This window comes from Candoia aspera, chromosome 15 (assembly GCF_035149785.1).
Source record: "Candoia aspera isolate rCanAsp1 chromosome 15, rCanAsp1.hap2, whole genome shotgun sequence".
NCBI lineage: Eukaryota > Metazoa > Chordata > Lepidosauria > Squamata > Boidae > Candoia > Candoia aspera.
This window is the reverse complement of record NC_086167.1, coordinates 7,123,667-7,141,026: the sequence shown is the minus strand read 5'-3', so window position 1 is coordinate 7,141,026 and position 17,360 is coordinate 7,123,667. Positions and strand designations below refer to the sequence as shown.

Genomic DNA, 17,360 nt, shown 5'->3' with positions numbered 1-17,360 from the left:
TCACGGAGTACCTCGGCGAGTCAGGTGCGAATCTCGCCCCTCCGCAATAAGGCTGCCCTTCTTTTTTTCCCTCTGTGCCAAGCGCCAGGCTGGAGCCAATTTAGATATGCTATAAATTAAGAGGTTGCCATGGCCACCGGCTCGCCATTGGCCGCCGCCCGCCCGACGCGGCGCCCCACGTCACCAAATCTGAATAAGGGTGCGCGAATTACTAAAGCCGCAAGACAAAGCTAGGCGATGGGAGCAGCGCAAAAGTGGAACCAAGTCCCGGCCAGCCAGCGGCGCGCCGGCGAAGGAGGGGACCGGCCAAGGAGCACCGCCGCGCCTGGGCCTTGCCCGCCACCTCCCAGCCCCGCCGCCCCCGGGGCCGCTGGGCCCGGCATGCCGCGCTGAAGCCCCCCGGGAAGCCACGCCGGGCCAGGCGAGCGCCGAGCCGGAGGGGCGACGCCGAGAAGCCCGAGCGCGCCCGGAGGAAGAGGAGGGCGCGCGGGGAGCGCCCGTGGGGAGACGCGGCAGCGGCCGCGGGCGGCGCAGCGGAGCGGCTGGGCGGCGCGGCCACCCCCCTGTCCGGCCGCGGCGATGATGGTGCATTGCGCCGGGTGCGAGCGGCCCATCCTGGACCGCTTCTTGCTCAACGTGCTTGACCGGGCCTGGCACATCAAGTGTGTCCAGTGTTGCGAGTGCAAATGCAACCTCACCGAGAAATGCTTCTCGCGGGAAGGCAAGCTCTACTGCAAGAACGACTTTTTCAGGTGAGGAGCCCTTCTCCCCCGCCCCCTCCGCCAGATCTTCCCCGGCGCCCTCCCCACCCCCCTGTACCCGCTTAGCACACCAAGGAGGGCCGGGCACTGGGTTCCCCCAAATCTGCAGCTGGCCTTGGGGCCCTGCTCCGCTCCGGGCCTCGCAGCGTTTCTTATCCCTGCGGACGCCCCTGTTGACCCCCTTTTCCCTCGCGCACCTCGACTTACCCCTTGTCAAGCGGGGAATACCTCGCCTGCCTCCACCTTTCAGGGCCGTGGCCTGATCCTGACGCTCCTGGTGGGAGGCGAGCTTTGGGCAGCCAAAGGCAACGCGGTGGCAGGTGATAGGGAATGGGGGGTGGGTGAGAGAAAGAAAAAGAGAATTTGGGGGAATACAGCTTGTTTCTCAGGCGGTTCGCTGGGGCTTGCAAAGCTAACCTCGCTTAGGAGGGCGGAAACTCCGCTGGATCCGATCGCTGTTACTTCCCCGGCGTCTTTGGTTTGCAATTCCCATGCAGAGAGAGAGAAAGAGAGAAGGAAAGAGAGAGGGAGAAGACGGCGTTGTCTATTTATATTATTACTACTAGATTTCTTGATGGCACGGGTTAAAACGTGGGCTCGCCGGGAGCCCCTGCAGCCGCGATGAATTGCTCCCTCCACTCGCGAGCCGGGACAACGAGGTGCGCCAGCCGGAGCTAAGAGAAACGGAACGAGCTGCGGATCGTCCCTTCCTGGCGAAGGGAACGCCGCTTTTCCCACCGCCGCCGGCGAGGCTGCACCTGCACCTGCCCCGCTCCGCACCTTCCTTTCGCAATGACAGAGACGCGCGCAGCCTGAATTTCGCGGAATTGGCTTCCCCCGCCTAAGGCTGGCCGGCTGGCTCGCTTCCTCGCTTGTTCCTCAAGGCGCAGGGAGGTTAGGAGCAGCAGAAGCCCTTAATTTCGGAAATACGGGAGAGAAAGATAAAACGGCCTGGAATTCGGGAAGAGCTACCATCCCCGCCTCCCCCCACACCCGCCCCGCAATACTTCCCGCTGTTGGGTCATTATTTTTCCTATTAGCTTTGGCTCACCTGCCTACTTACACACACGCGCGCACCACCACCACCACCCTTACCACGGAGGTGCCAATATATGCAGGCCCAAGCTGTTGGGGTTTTACCCACGAGTAGCCTTCTTGATTTCAACGGGACTCCTTATTCACGGAGCGCAGCAGTGTGTAACCAAAGGAGTGGTGGGGGGGCGCCTTTCGGCCTTCCTGTTTCTATTATTCTCCCACGCCAACTTCTACAGATCTTTAGGGCGATACACTATTTTATTTTAATTTTTAAAGCTGTCCCTGTAAGGATGCTTTCTGGTATTTTAAGCGCAGTGGAGTCTGATATAGATATGGTAATGAAGGCCCACGTCCTAATTGAAGGGGACGGCTCGGCTCCCGAGGTGCCTTTCTCACCTAAATGCGTTTTGTTTTGCCAACAGCAGCGCAGAGAAAAACTCGGCCGCTCCCTTTCCCCGACTTCGCAGAAGGGCTCGGCAGAGCGGAGGGGCGAATCTGGCCCACCCGCATTTTTCTTTTTGTCTTCCGAAGACAAACACCTACACGCCCCAAATCCACAATTAAAGCCCATTTGAAAATGCAAAGCCAGCCTTACCTTTTGCTTTTTTTCGACTGTAATTGAGGCAAAGCACCTCCTTGTTTAAGGGGTGAGGATCACCAACATTATGGGGCCGAGCAAGGGAGGGGGGGAAACTGCTGAGATCTGCGAGCGTTTGGGCCCCAGGCGACGGCATATGAATAGGCGGAGGTTAAGCTGGCTTTGCACATGTAAACGGACCGTGCGGGCCATTCTGAATACTTGGACCTTCAATCTTCTTTCTACATATACTCCCCACCCCCCTTAAAAAGCCTTTAAACGCCCGGGATGAAGAGCAGATAAGATGCAGATGCTATATTTCTTCTTCCCACCACCCTCCCCCCCAAAAAACGTTTTCACATCAGGTAGAAGAAATGATGCTTAGCCCAGGGCGGGTGGCGGCGGGGGGGGGGGGCGGGGGGGCAAATAAAGGACTTGTATCCCAGCTTCTAGCTTTTTTGGATTGCTCTACATCCCCGAATTGGAGCGGGTGAGCGAACAAGCCAAACTACACCACCGGGAATTTTAAAAGTCGAATAAATAAAACCTTTTCTTCGTTTGCCCTGACTTTGCTTTTGCGTTTAAACAGAAGGAAGGGGGGAAGAAAAATGAATTTCTCCCCAGGCTGAAATGAATTTAACATTAAATAAAACCTTAAAAATAATCCCTCCCCCCTCCCCATGAAAACCACACACCAAGAATGGGTCGCCTTCGACTAGGAACTAGGATCCGATTCCACTCGGATGGGTTTCCAATGAATTCGAAGCCAGGAGCGGCACTTGATTCTGAGCAGCGCTGTTTGCTCGGATTTCACGCGGAGCAGCGTTCCCTTGGATTTGTCAGGGTGGACAGACCCCTTTTTATTTTATTTTATTTTGTTTATGTTTTTAATTTAAGCATTCAATTCAAATGCGCCCAACCCGTCCATAATTTTTTCCAGGGCTGAGCCCGAAACGCAATTCCCGTTCTCCTATGCTTACCAAGCGCTTTCCTTTCGAAAGGGCAAAAATCAGGTCGTTTTTGAGAAGGGGGAAGCGGGGAGGCAAAAGTGTTCCTTCGGGCCTCTCCCCACTTTCTTCTCAGGAGACGTCAACGTAATTGTTTTCCGCCCTGTTTATTAAAAGGGAAAAAAAAATCCGCTCGCATCCAGGGCACAGAAACCAGGAAAATCGCGAAGGACGCTGAAAAAGCACGGAGTTTCTTGACTGGGCGAGATGGCGGGGGCGGGGGGGGGTACTTTTCTTGACCGGAATGGAAAGGGATCGATCCAGCCGATCGTTTCAAATACGAAGGCGCACTTCGGGTGGGGCCTTCTTTGTCGGTGGGGTCTGAGCAACTGCCCCATTTGCCCCGCTCCTGACCTATCCTAAAGACCCCAAGAATGAATATGCAAGGATGCCCCTAGAGTGCCCTGGGCATCGTCTCGCCCCGATTTTTCTCCCTTTCTTCTCTTCCTCCTCCTCGCCATCCCCTGACCCATTTTGACCGATTTCTCCCCTTTTCCAGGAAGTTTGGGACTAAGTGCGCCGGCTGCGCGCAGGGCATTTCCCCCTCCGACCTGGTGCGTAAAGCGCGGAGCAAAGTCTTTCACCTGAACTGTTTTACCTGCATGGTGTGCAATAAACAGCTCTCCACGGGGGAGGAACTGTACATCATCGACGAGAACAAATTCGTCTGCAAGGACGACTATCTGAGCTCCGCCACTTTTAAAGAAGGCAGTCTCAACTCAGGTGACCGCTTCCCCGTTCCCTTTCCCAGCCCTGTCCTTGGGCGGGTGGTGGTTTGGGACCCCAGCAAAGGGTGGACAACTGTGGTTTACCTGTGTTCTAAACTCTCCTGGGTGGTTTTCCCCCCTGCTGGGGGTGGGGGCAAAATACCTCAATTAGTCTTGGACTCTGCGCTCCCAACCCCAAACATTGTCCTCACTAGGTGGGTGATTTGGGGAGGGGGTGGACAGTGATGGGTGCCTTTGCTGTCCAGCATAGCATCTGCTCTCAACTGGAGTCCCATCTCCTTCTCTGGCATCTCAGCTAAGAAGCCTAGGCCACCACTAGATGCAAGATTAGTGGCCTAGGTGAGGCTTCGAGGTAGATTTATTTTACTCACGAGATTCTTTATTTATTTTATCTATTTATAAATTTATTCACCACCCATCTCCACCTCATGGGGGACTCTGGGCGGTTTACAATAAAATTCTTCCTTCAGAAGCTCAAGGCAGTGGACCACCAGGTTGAACGGATAGGCAGGTCCCAAATCACCTGGAGAGGAGGATGAGCTTGAATGGGAGCTCCCCCGAAGCCTACGGGCTGTGGTGGTGGTGGTGGTGGTGGTGGTCTTCCACACAGCCACACTTGCTTGAGAGCAGGACCCGTTGGGGAGATCAGTTTCTGAACAGGCAAGCATCCATAAGCTTGTGGTGTAAGAAATGTGTGATTTTCAGTTAAACAGTGGAAGAATAAATGTAGAAGAAGAAGAGAGATGAGAGATCTTCAGATCTTTTTTTGATAGAATGGGAAAAATCCTCTTCCCACCACAAATCCTACCAATCAAGATTCCTTCCTTCCTTCCTTCCTTCCTTCCTTCCTTCCTTCCTTCCTTCCTTCCTATCTACCTACCTTCCTCACTCTTTTCCCCTCCCTCCCTTTCTCTCCTTCCTTCCTTCCTTCCTTCCTTCCTTCCTTCCTTCCTTCCTTCCTTCCTTCCTTCCTTCCTTCCTTCCTTCTCCATTATATTCCTATTAGGCCTTTACTTTTTCTGTCAGGATCCCACGCTGTCTTCATTCATCCTGAACCTAGCAGGTTTTCCAAAACCATCATGAGCTTCTATTTCATAGGAAGTTTAACCAAGAGTCCAAGTGAAGAGGGGTGGCTGTGAAATGGAGAAAGCAGGATTTCAGATGGCCAGCCCTGGGTTGGGGCCTTCTTCGCCTGGCGGTTGGCCAGAGTGTGGGCAAGATAATTGTGATTTGGGATCAGGTGCATTTCCAGCCTGCCCCACCTCCTCCTCTTTGTCCATCACTGGCTGTCTTTTTACTGAGCGGGGGGAGAGAAGTGGGGGTTTGGGAAGTTATTCTGAACACCACAGATACCCTCACCACGCGCATGAAAATGGGCTTCTCTCCATACAACCCCTTAGACTGTAGCATCTGCCAAACCAGCTCCTGGTCTCTGCTGCTTTTCAGATGCGCCTCATTTCTTTCTCCAGCCCAGCCTTGCCTAACCTTCTCCCCACCAGATGGGCCACCCCATGACCCCCATCCTCTTCAGGGAGCGTGGCATGCTAGTGGGGAGAGGAGGGGAATGAGAGCTGTTCTCATGCAGGATAGCCTGGGGGGTGGGGCCGCTGGGGTGGTCCCCACCCACATGCATCTTCCTGGCATCAGAATAGTCCCACCTCAATCAAGCAGCAAGTTCAAGGGGGCTGCTGGCCCTGCTGAAGATACAGAGATAAGGACCCAACACTTTGCAAATTAAGAGTGAAGACTCCTTCCAGCTGAGCTCTGCCTCTTGGTGACTTCATGGACACGGACAGATAGTTTTCTTGGCAGTACTGTGGAAATAGTTTGCCATAGACTTGGTGGTCTCCCATCCAAGTACCAACTAGCTCTGATGCCACTTAGTTTTGGCAGTCAGCCAAAATCATTTTTCTCCTTTGATTTCACAAATCATATAACTTGGTTTCAGTCCTCAAGAAAACCCAGCATCCTGGGTGCCCTCCCAGCCAAACCTCTGGGACCGATCCTCCCTCCCTCCTGCATATTGCAAGAGGACAAGAATGACTTTCCCCCCACCAGGCCTCCAAGTGCATCAGAATATACTTCCTATCATCAAGTTAGACAGCCTGACTAAGCCTCCTTGGATTTGTTGTCCAAAATATCTACACAGCACCAGCTGGCGATGGCTTTTCTAAATAGCTCAGTGGGTTGGCTGCTACCCTCTGCTTCCAAAACCTCTTTCTCCACAGCTTGATTTGTTTGTCTGATTCATTAATGAATCGATTAATTGATTGCCTTCCCATTGCCTTGGGGTTCCTCTATCATCTCGATGAAACTTACATCCTTTTCTGCGTCACATACAGGCCCTTTTCTCCCTGGATATTTCTTTCCAAGGAACCTGACAGTCAACTGTAGGTTCATTCACTGAGAGCAAGATTTGGGGGTTCCCATCTTGGCAGAGCTCCTAAAAAAAAAAAAAGTCAAAGTGATGGATGCCCTGTTGGAATATCTGTCTTCTTTTCCGGGTCCAAGAATTCTTGGCTGATAGGATTCCTTCGCTTGCTTCAAAATCTTGTAAGGCGTCTCTGTTACGTTTAAAGTCCCCCTTCCCATTCTGCTGAATGAGACACAGGGCTAGGTTGACTTTCTTCTAATTTTCCCATAAAAGTACCAGAGCATCATCAGGGCTCCCCCTAGCATCACAGGGGGAATCCTATGATGCTACTTGCTCCCTCTTTCTATGGGTTGCACCCATTCCGCCTGGCCCGTTCTCTAAATGCAAAGCCCAATTGCATTTAGGAGATGTATTCCATAGCTGGAATACTTAAGAGCTAAGAGCTATCTGAAAGCTAGTTTATGATTTCTGGGAAAGCCTCCTTGGACTAGCAAGGGCTAGAGTATGTGGCCTCTAAGACCTCTTCTCTACTGACTACTCTCCCTTTTCCCCAACAGTTTCTTCCTGTACCGACCGAAGTTTATCTCCGGATATTCAGGACCCCATGCAGGATGATACCAAGGAGACGGACAATTCCACTTCCTCGGATAAAGAAACCACCAATAATGAAAATGAGGAGCAGAACTCTGGAACCAAAAGAAGGGGACCCCGGACCACCATCAAGGCCAAGCAGCTGGAGACCCTCAAGGCAGCATTTGCAGCCACCCCTAAACCCACCCGGCATATCCGGGAACAGCTAGCTCAAGAGACGGGGCTCAACATGAGAGTCATCCAGGTAAGATACATTACCATTTTGTTATAACAGAGCTTTGAAGGTGCCCAACTGGAATGATCACTCATCATCCTCTACTAGAAAATCGTTTTTTGGCTTCTTTCTGGGCATTGTACCCCAGAGGTATTCTGATTCATGGTCCTGATGCCCTCTGGAATTCAGCCTCCTCCACGTCCTTTCCAGCAGTGCCTTTGTGTCTACAGAAAAGTGGCACGTTTCTAGACGTTCCAGGTTATATCATCACTTCTCACCGTGGACACCTGGAAAGGCTCTCCTGTGCTGAGCCATCACCAAGGACTTTGCTTTCAGAAAGAAGAAGAAAAAAAGGAGAAAATGAGAACCATCCAGAAATGTTGACAGTGAGCTTGTCGAGCTGTGGAAATCTTCAGGCTGCTTCCCAAAAGGATTTTTACAGCCAGCAATCATCATTTATCACTCTTGTCTTCCAGGAAATACTTTGAGAGCCAAAACCTTAACTGTTTTAATTAAGAATGGAATATTAGGAAGTCACCTTAACAGAAACCAGAATCTACATGAGGAGCAGACAGTAGGAGGGGAGCATGAAGGGCAGGAGCATAGGACATCCTGCCAAGTGTTCATTTTTTGTTGGAAAGGGGAGAATGTGCAACCCATCCTTCCTGGCCCGTGTCCAATTGCATTTAGGAGATATATTCCATAGTTGACAAGCTTAAGAGCTATCTGAAAGCTAGTTATGATTTCTGGAAAGCCCCCTTGGTCTGAGCAAGGGCTGGACTAGGTGGCCTTTGAGACCTCTTCTCAAAATTTGTGATTCTGTATCTGGGAATAGAGAAGGACTGCACTGTTTTGGTGGACGAGCTGTTGAAATGAATGGTAGCTACCTGAATGCAAAGGTTGGGTCCACAGAGACATGCTCTTAGGCATGTTTTTTCCCAGTACCAATTCCACAGTGCTGAATGGGATGTGCCTCCAAGGAAGAGATGCCAGATATTAAACCAGGTCAAGTCTATAGTTAGTAGAAAGCAAGGTCTCCCCCATTAATTGTTCGGGTCCCCTCCTTTCCTTTGCCTTTGAAGGCGAAAGAGGCAAAACCTGACAGGATGAGGGGGTCTTCTGCAAGAGCAGTAGAGGTGATGTTTCAGCTAGGATTTATTCAGTCAGAAGGAAAAGAAGCTACCAGGAATAAATCAAGACCACCAGGTCATCTAAAGTCTATGGAAAGAGCTGCTTCAACCCCCGGGTCTCCTTTGGAATGGAGATTTCTTGGGGAAATCTGCCCTGATTTTCTTCCTGATTTGCCAGCTTGCAAACAGGAGGCTAGTCCTTCTGTTTTCTATGAAACAACTACAGAGAAAACTACCGTGGAGCTTCCAAACTCTTGGCCCTCAGGGCCTAGCTTTTGCCACTATAAGCTAGGCCCTGAGGGCCAAGAATGAGAACAGGACTTCTCTGGATTGAGTTTCCCAAAATTGATCAATTTTTCCTCTTAACTAGTACCATCCACAGGTGGGAAACTACACTTCCTTTCCATCCAACATGGAATGGCTGGTGGGGAAGATCTCCAGATATGTATTCCTGGTCCCGTAGGGATCTTCTCAGCTCCATATGCCAAGACTCAAATATGCCAAGACTCAAATCTTTCCAGAATTATCTTCTGCTTGGCACCTCAGCTCAGGATGGACCCTCTTGAAGAAAGCTTCTGGCTGGATTCCCCTAACTGCTTGCCTATGTTGAAGTTAACTATGGACTAGCCCAGTGCCTTGGATTCACACACACACATTCCCCAAATTAGCTCCACAGGCTGGGAGCCCCCCCCCCCCCCACACACACAAATTAGCTCCACCCAGCATCGCTAAAATGTAGCCGGTTTGCTTATGGCTCAGTGAATCTTGTGAATACACACCCCACTTTCCGAAATCATTAGCTTATTTGGAAACAACCAGAGTAAAATTAATTTATGACCAGCAAAGGGGAGTGAGAGACTGGGCTGGTGTATTAAGTGTTTTTTTCTTACAAGAGAGGGACATCAGCTAAAACCGGAAAAGACATTCCACATGCGTTAGGAACGGAATGGCTTTTCCGTGTCTGCAGTTTACAGCCACTTTCCTCCCCTTTAGCTCTTAGTACAAGTGCTAGATAGTCCTAACTGCCACACACACACATGCACATACAGAACTGCAAACAGAGGAAGGAGATTCAGGGACCATCTTCCTACAATCAGGGTTTCCTCAAGAAGCTAAACCCAAAACGTGGTTTAGGAAAAGGAGATTTGCTCAATTTCTTAGGCCAACACCAACAAAATCACAAGGTGGTTGTGTTCCTGTTGCACCCAGAGCTGCAAACTAGCCTCCCATATTTCAGTTAACTAGTTCAGACTAGTTTAAACTAGTCTACCGTATTTCAGTTAATCCTAACCCCTTGGTTAGGTGAAAGTTCAGTGTGCTCCCCCAACCCCAGCCAATGAGTTGTCCAAAAGTGGACAACTGAGTCCACCCTAAACCACGGATAGGCCTCTCATGCAAACACAGCCAGCGTAGATGCACATGCTCACCAACACACTTACCCATGGTTAGTTGAACCATGGGATATACAGCGAACACCGTTTTCTAGTTATCCCTGAGCCAGAAACAGATGCTTCCGACTGGATTGGATGCCCACAAAGCCTTCCTCCTGGAGACCATCTTTATACTGGGCTGAAGGCACCTCAGTTGGATTAGGGGAGAGAGGAAGAGAGGCAGGTTTCACAGCACGATCAACGCAAGCCTGTGTTTCACGGACCTTCCTTCCAAGTAAGCCTCGTTTAGAATTCCAGGCTTCACAGAGCAGAGGAGCAAAGGAAGGAAATTTCACAGCTGGCGGCTGAAGGAAGCTTAACATCTGAGCGCTTCTCTCAAAACAGAGCCCCCTTTTTTAAAGAGCGTCCTTCACAGAGCAGCTCCCGGGGCTTTTCTCACCCCTCTTTCACATGGTTAATCTTCTGTCACGGTCAGGACTCTGTGGCCACCTTCTCACCGCCCGCTTCGCCCAGGTCCTGCTTTTATCCCTTTTCTGAGTTCGCCCAACCCCAACCACCAACTAACCCAACCGGCGGGATTGTCAAAATCCGCCTAGCTATAACCGCCTTTCCCTCCTCAGACCCAAGACTAACCAGGCTTAGCTGGTTGTGTGAACACAACAGTATGCGCAGGCAAAACCCCGTTGCTTTCTGCGAACGCCTCTTTCTTTCTCCAATTCTGTTGCTTTCCCCAGGTCGGAGTGGAACTTTTCTCCATCCTTTCTTTGGGGGCAGCCGCATTCCTGGGGAACTGGGGGGTGGGGTGGGGTTGGAGGGCTGCCTGTCTGCTTGAAGCCCCCCATCTTACCATCTCGCCCGCGCCCCCAGGTTTGGTTCCAGAACCGGCGCTCGAAAGAGCGAAGGATGAAGCAACTCAGCGCGCTGGGCGCCCGAAGACACGCATTCTTCCGGAGTCCTCGGCGCATGCGCCCTCTGGGGGGCCGGCTGGATGAGTCCGAGATGCTGGGTACCACTCCGTACAGCTACTACGGAGGTAAGAGGCCTTTTCTCCTCCAAAGGGAGTTTTTGAGCCGAATGTGTCGCCTCCAAGACTCGATCCTTTTCGGTGGCTTACTTCCTTTTCGTTCCCCCCCACCCACCTTCTAACTATCTTTTGCTCCCGAGTCAAAGCCCCCCAGCCACGGTTGTTGATGGCTTTATTTCTAAGTAAAAGTCCTTAGACAATGAAGATTTAAGGGGTCTTATGCTGACTGGGTTTACAACAGGCTCCATCGTGGTTTGTTAAGTAAACTGCCATGGCTGGGCACCCGTCCGTTGGAAAGCCCTCAACCCTGCTTCAGAGATCTGGGTCTGCGTGACCTGCTCAGCCACAAGCGGGGTTCCCGTGTTGTCTGAATCCGGCCTCTGAGTCTGAGGCATAAGGGTTCGGGGTTTCACAGGAAGAGGGAGGGGAGGTGCCGCTCCGCAGGCCTTCTGCTCACTCGAAAAATTTTTTTAAAAGTCTTCTTGGTCCACCCAGAGTGCAGATTCAAAATCCAGAGAATTAACGTTTAAAAAAGTTTCACGGAGATGGAAAGCAGTGTTCTTCAGTGAGCGTTTTTCACGTTCCCTTGTTCCCTTTTTGGCCTCTATTTTTACCTTCCTTCCTTCTCTTTCTCTTTGTCTCCTCTCTTCCTCTCCCCTTTCTCCTTTCCTTTTCTTCTTTTCTTTCTCTTCTCCCTTCTTTTGCTTCTTTCTTTCTTTCACTCTTTCGCTCTTTCTCTCCTCCCTTCCTCTGCTTCTTCCTTTCCTTTCCTTTCCTTTCCTTCCTCCCTCCTTCTTTTCCACCCTTCTCTCTTCTCCTCGCACCACCCCCTTGCCTTCCTGCCTCTCCCCCACCTTCCCCACAGCCCCTCCCGAAGCCAAGGCCTGAGGACCGCCCTGGGGGGAGGCGCCCCTCACCCAACGCCCACCTCGCCCCAAGGCCGCCCTCCGACCGTCGCTCCCGCCCGCTTGGACCGAGCGGCGTCCTCCCCGCGCGCTCCCGGGGCTGCGCCGAACAAAGCTTCAGCTGCCCGCCTTTTGTGCCTCTTCCAGACGGCATGTGTGCCAATTGTGCCCACCCCAGGAGCTCCGGGAAGGAAGGCCGGTGTCCCCCGACCAGCCCCGCCGCGCTGGTGCTGCCCCGGGCTCGGCGCCCCCTCTCTTCGACTCCCCATCTCTTAAAGCCGAGCACGGGAACCCACAGCCATCCCCCTGAAGGACAAAGTGTATGGGGTCTCCCCACCCCTCCGAAATGTTCGCGGGGATCCTTTTTAAGGGAGTACTTGCTTTCTAGCATTTCTTTCCACTCATTCCCACCCCCCGGAAAAATTCAGGTAGGGGCGTCTTCAGTAGACCTATCGATGTGCACACAATGGGAGCGATGCTCCAGGCTGTGATCCTTTCACCTCTCCGATTGAACTCCATAGGGCTGGCTCCCAGGAGATGCCCACTTGGCCCATTCAGTGCGGTGCTGTGCCCATCTCTGGCTGGGTGGGCTCATCAGCCTTACCCAGAGCGGGTCACTCAGAGGCTGTGTTCTCACAGCACAGGGAACCCCAGCCAGCCAGCCCTATAGTAACTTCATGTGCAAATCCAACCGTTGTGCTTCAAGAAGTAGAACATGGAATGGAGCCCATCATGGGTGAGTCTGTGGGGAGAACACAAGTGTGCATGTTTTCCTAGAGGTTTAAGACTACTTAAAACCCAGATTTATTTCTGGGGAGACTGGGAGGGTATAAACACTGTGCTGCTCACCAGCCTTTGCATAGGTGAACATTGCTCATGAAAATTATACAAAAGAAGAGGAAGAATAGCACCGAGGGGGAAAAATCCCCCAGTGTTAATTCAATAGTTAATAGGATCTCACCTTTGAAGACAGATGGGGGTGGGGGGTTATAATCCCCTGGAAAACTGATTAGTGGCTTTCCTGAGAAGTAAACCCCACTGATTTCAGTGGGGCTTGTAAGGTCCCCCTTTGTTCTGGAAGCAAGTCCGATCCACCCCCACTGATCTCTGTAGGACTGTCTTCGGAGTAGACTTCTCCCAGATTGCTCAAGTTGGGAATGCCAAGGTGTCCAACTGGAGTAGAAGGTTGTGAAATGGGCAGTGCCTTCCTTATAGGTTGGGCAGGGAGCCAGGTTTGGGGGGGGGTGCCTTTCAGGTGGCTGGAGTGAACTCTCTTTTGGTCATGCATAATTGTGTTTGTGTAAGAAGAACATATCTATTTATATCTCACTCAGAGAGACACACACATGTTCATTTTTAAATTGTGTGTGTTACAATCAGTATGCACAGATGGATATATCCCTGGCCCTGTGTTTCTGTGCAGTTGGGAAGAGCATGTAATATTTTTGCATGAGTGCTGTCCTTCCAACTGTCTAATCGGGTTTACGATTATTGATTACATGCCATAAAGTCAGCATCAACTATTAGCCACCACACAGAGAGATTTTTTCCAGGACAATCTGTCCCCAACCTGGTCCTTCAGATCTTCTAATGATGCCACTGTAACTGAATCCATCCCCTTGCTGCTGGTCCTCCTCCTCTTCTCTTTCCTTCCCCCTTTCCCAGCATCAGAGCCTTCTCCAGAGAGCTGGGTCTTTGCATGATGTGCCAAAGTAGGATAAATTTGAGCCTGGTCATTTGTGCCTCAAGTGAGAACTCTGGGTTGATCTGTTCAATGATCCATCAGTTTGTTTTCTTGGCTGTCCATGGTATTCTCAGGAGTCTTCTCCAACACCAGAGTCCAAAGGTGTCAATACTCTTCCTATCCTGTTTCAAGAAACAGTCCAACTGTCCCTTCCATAGAGTGTCAGAGGGAATACCACCGCATGCACAATTCCATTTTTTGTATGTAGAGACACATCACAGCATCTCTTTTCCAAGGCCTTCAGGGCTGCTCTACCAAGTGCTGGTCTGCTGGTATTTCTCAGCTGCTGATTCCTTTACTGTTGATTCTAAAAATCAGAAGCTACCCACCCCTTCCATATCTTCACTGTCAATTCTAAGGCTGGTTGCTGGACCTGCTGTCATTCGTTTGGTCTTCTTTATAGTTACTCGTACTCCCATTTTTTCACTGTGCTCCTTGACTTCCATTCCTAGAATAAATTGGGTTTCTAGGTCTAGATATTGTCTTTTAAAAGGTGGCATGGGCATGTGTGCATGATGTGTGTGAGAATTGGAGAGGCACTAGCTGCAGCACAGACATGCACACGCACAGGCCTGTGTGCCTGGTTAGAGACACACACTAAAGGACATTGCAAGGTTGTTATTTTGCAAAGCAATGCAATGCAATCGTGCAGAAGGTTGCTCTTGCATTTCACAAGTGAACACACACCTCACTAACTTTGGAAGCTTTGTTCAAGGAGGTGAGCCTCAGTGAACACATGTGCACCCACAAATCCAGATCCTGCCTGGTTCTCTCTTTAATAGAATTAATGGCCCCGTGCTACGGAGGGCAGAGCAGGGAACCAATACAATTCACAGCAGTGGCTTGAATCCCTCGGTCTCCCTGGTAGGGAGGGGAACTCCCTCTTCTGTCTACACCCCCCCACACACAATAGTTTCCTTCCTTCCATCCATCCAAGCCCATCCTTTGTAGTCCCAGCACCCAAGCTAGCTCCCAGGTGTTGCTTTCCAAGGATTGAAACCTGTAGGGTAGGGTGATTGGCACACCCCGCTTTGATGCACTTTGCTTATGTTTTACTGTGGGGCGACCTTACAGCTGTGTTCTCACATGCTTATCAGGTCAAGCCAAGCTGTACCTGCTGAAATGGCACAGCCTGCCAGGTTGTGGTTTGTTTATTTGTTTGGGTGGTCTGCAAACCCAAACTTTTGATTGGATGTAGAGTTCACCGGCAGAAAACGGGGTTACGCCTCTAAGGAGCATCATTCCTTAGAATCAATGCACAGGGGATAGGAATTAAAGACCTTTTAGAAAGCACAGACCTACCAAGGTTTACTCAGAAGTAAGTCCTGGAGAGTCCTATGGGGCTTACCTAGAGGGAAGCCGGGATTCCATGCGGGGCCCTTCCACAAGGATTGGGTTATGGCTCCCCATCAGCTCCAGGTTCAACTGTTTGGAAAATGTGCCTTGGGAAGGGTCTTTAATGCCTGGGTGGCTAAATTTATAATTGCTGACCTTACTTGGTAGAGTGGGTAGGCCATAAATAAACGGCTTCTGAAGGCAGGTTGGCAAGGATGATGGGGGTTATAGTCCAAAGCTGCTCACAGAGCACCCAATCCAAGGGACCTTTGTGGTGGGGGGTGGGGGTTATGATTTTTGCGAGGCTTGTTGTACGGGTTTATCACTGAGGGGTCTAGAGGGGTGGAGATGGGGAATAAACCACATCTGGTCTGTGGGGGGGGGCTTCTCCAGCTGTGCAGTGATACTGGCCTGACTCTGAGGTCTACCTCTCCAGGGATAAGCATCAGGGTTCCAGGATGGGCTGCAAAGCCCCGGGTTTTTGAAAGCGCTGCCTTTTAATCCAATTAAAGGGGCCACCAGACGCCGGATCTTTCGCCCCCCGCCCCCCCCTCGAGGAAGGCAGCTCTCCTCTTACCCCGCCCTTCTCCCGGGGGCGGAGCGCTGGGGTGGGGGAGAAATTCCTCTTCGTTGGAAGCCCCTTGGACCATTCACCCCCCCTTTATCTCTCCCCCCCCCCTAGATTACCAAGGCGATTACTACGCCCCTGGGAGCAACTACGACTTTTTCTCGCACGGCCCCCCCTCGCAGGCGCAGTCGCCGGCCGACTCCAGCTACATCCCGACCTCGGGGGCCGGCTCCACCCCGCTCGGGCCCCTGGACGCCCCCCTGGCCGGGCACCACACCTCCGAGAACCAAAGGTACACGGATATGATCTCCCACTCCGACACGCCCAGCCCGGAGCCGGGGCTGCCCGGCTCGCTGCACCCCATCCCGGGCGAGGTCTTCAGCGGGGGGCCCAGCCCCCCCTTCCCCATGTCGGGGTACAGCGGGCCCCTCTCGCATTCCAACCAGGAGCTCGGCGAAGCGGCCGTCTGGTAGAGCGCCCCGGGGGGACGCCGCACGCCAGACCTCTCCTCCAAGCCCCACCTCGGACCGAGCCCTTTTCCCACCCGGACGGGGGCGGAGGCCCCCCCGCTTCCCTGGCGGCCGCTCCAGGACCACGCCTGGCCCGCTGCCTCGCCCCGGGTGGGCCCAGTGGAGACGCCTGGAAGCCTGGCGGGAGCTTCGAGGCGGCCGCCTGCCGCCAACCTCCGCGTTTCGCAACTCCTTGGACCAAAGTTGGATTCGCCTGTTTCGCAGACTGGAGGATGGGGAGGGGGACGAGCGTCGCTTCCCCCCCGCCCTGCTCCACCTTGCTGTCTCCCACCCAGGATTGTGTCTTGGGTTCGGATTTTTAGTGATTTTTTTTTAAGAAAAGGGGGAAAAAAAGAAACACACAAAGCAATTTGGAATTTGGTTTGCTTTGCTTTCGTTTCTCCGGAATCGGATCCAAAAGAAAAGGAAGAGAGCGGATTTATTTTAATTAGAAGGTTTATTTGGCGCAAATGGGACAGTTGGAGGGGAGGGGGGGCTGGAGTGTTTTGCTGGTGACGCGTCGCCCCCTGGTGGTCAAGTGCTGGAACGACTCGGAGGACTTGTTTAATACGTTCAAATGGATTGGCCAGGGTTTTGATTTTCTTTTGTCGGATTAATTAATTAATTAATATTATTCTAATAACATTATTCTTATTTTTATTGGGGAGGAAATACAGCGCCCCGCCACCCCAACCCTACAACCAATAGCAGGAAAAATAAAAAGAGAGAAAAAGCAAATAATTTGGGGATGTCGGTAAGGAATGCCGATCCAGACCTTTCTCGGAGGCTACCCGTGTTTAAGGATGTACTATAGGGTTTTTTTGCTCCTAGTTTCTTTATTTTGTATAAAGAAGAAACAAATAAAGTATGTTTTTGTGTTTATTGATTATTCATTATATCAAGGGTCTCAAATGCCAAGGTGGGAGGCGGGAAACAAATGGATGTGCAGGCCGAATGGGAATTATAAATGACAAGAATTGCCATGCTTAAGTAATAACAAAATGATGGGAGAAAAGCATTCCCATTTTTGTTGCTGTTGTTTCTCTAAGAAAATGTTGAGACTTAATCCAAGATCAAATGCAATCAAATCTTTAATACGGTCCTAGGCCAGCATAAAGGGATGGGGTACAGTCATTAAAAAGAAGCATAAAGGATCTAAAAATCTATATCAAGAGTAAAAGTGAAAATCTAAAAAAAATGATAAAAAGCTAGAAAATATTTAAAAAATCATTCAAGATCGGTCTTTTCCAATCTGGTGCCCCCAAATGTTTTAGGTTACAATTCCCATTGCCCTTAAAGCCTTTGGAGGAAATTTGGAGAAAAAACTTGGTGATTACATTGTTCCTAGCAAAATTGTGACCACAAAAACATCAAAACTATCATTATCTCAGCATACTCTTCATGGAGGCTAGAAGGACTCAGGTATGCATTTTATAAGCATACTGGGATTGTATTTTATACACACAC

At 51.1% G+C, this 17,360-nt stretch overlaps 1 protein-coding gene across 1 annotated transcript; it reads left to right on the top strand.

Annotated features, from left to right (window-relative positions):
- The first annotated feature begins 579 nt into the window (after positions 1–579).
- On the top strand, positions 580–15,857 carry LHX5 (LIM homeobox 5). Its single transcript, XM_063315638.1, has 5 exons — positions 580–752; positions 3,880–4,103; positions 7,040–7,317; positions 10,676–10,841; positions 15,499–15,857. The coding sequence occupies exons 1-5, from the start codon at positions 580–582 to the stop codon at positions 15,855–15,857; spliced, it is 1,200 nt and encodes a 399-aa protein (XP_063171708.1).
- Positions 15,858–17,360: the final 1,503 nt, after the last annotated feature.

Coding starts and splice junctions, on each gene's coding strand:
- LHX5 (XM_063315638.1), top strand. CDS start 580: ATGATGGTGCATTGCGCCGGGTGCGAGCGGCCCATCCTGGACCGCTTC. Junction 753..3,879: donor TGCAAGAACGACTTTTTCAG/GTGAGGAGCCCT, acceptor CCCCTTTTCCAG/GAAGTTTGGGACTAAGTGCG. Junction 10,842..15,498: donor TCCGTACAGCTACTACGGAG/GTAAGAGGCCTT, acceptor CCCCCCCCCTAG/ATTACCAAGGCGATTACTAC.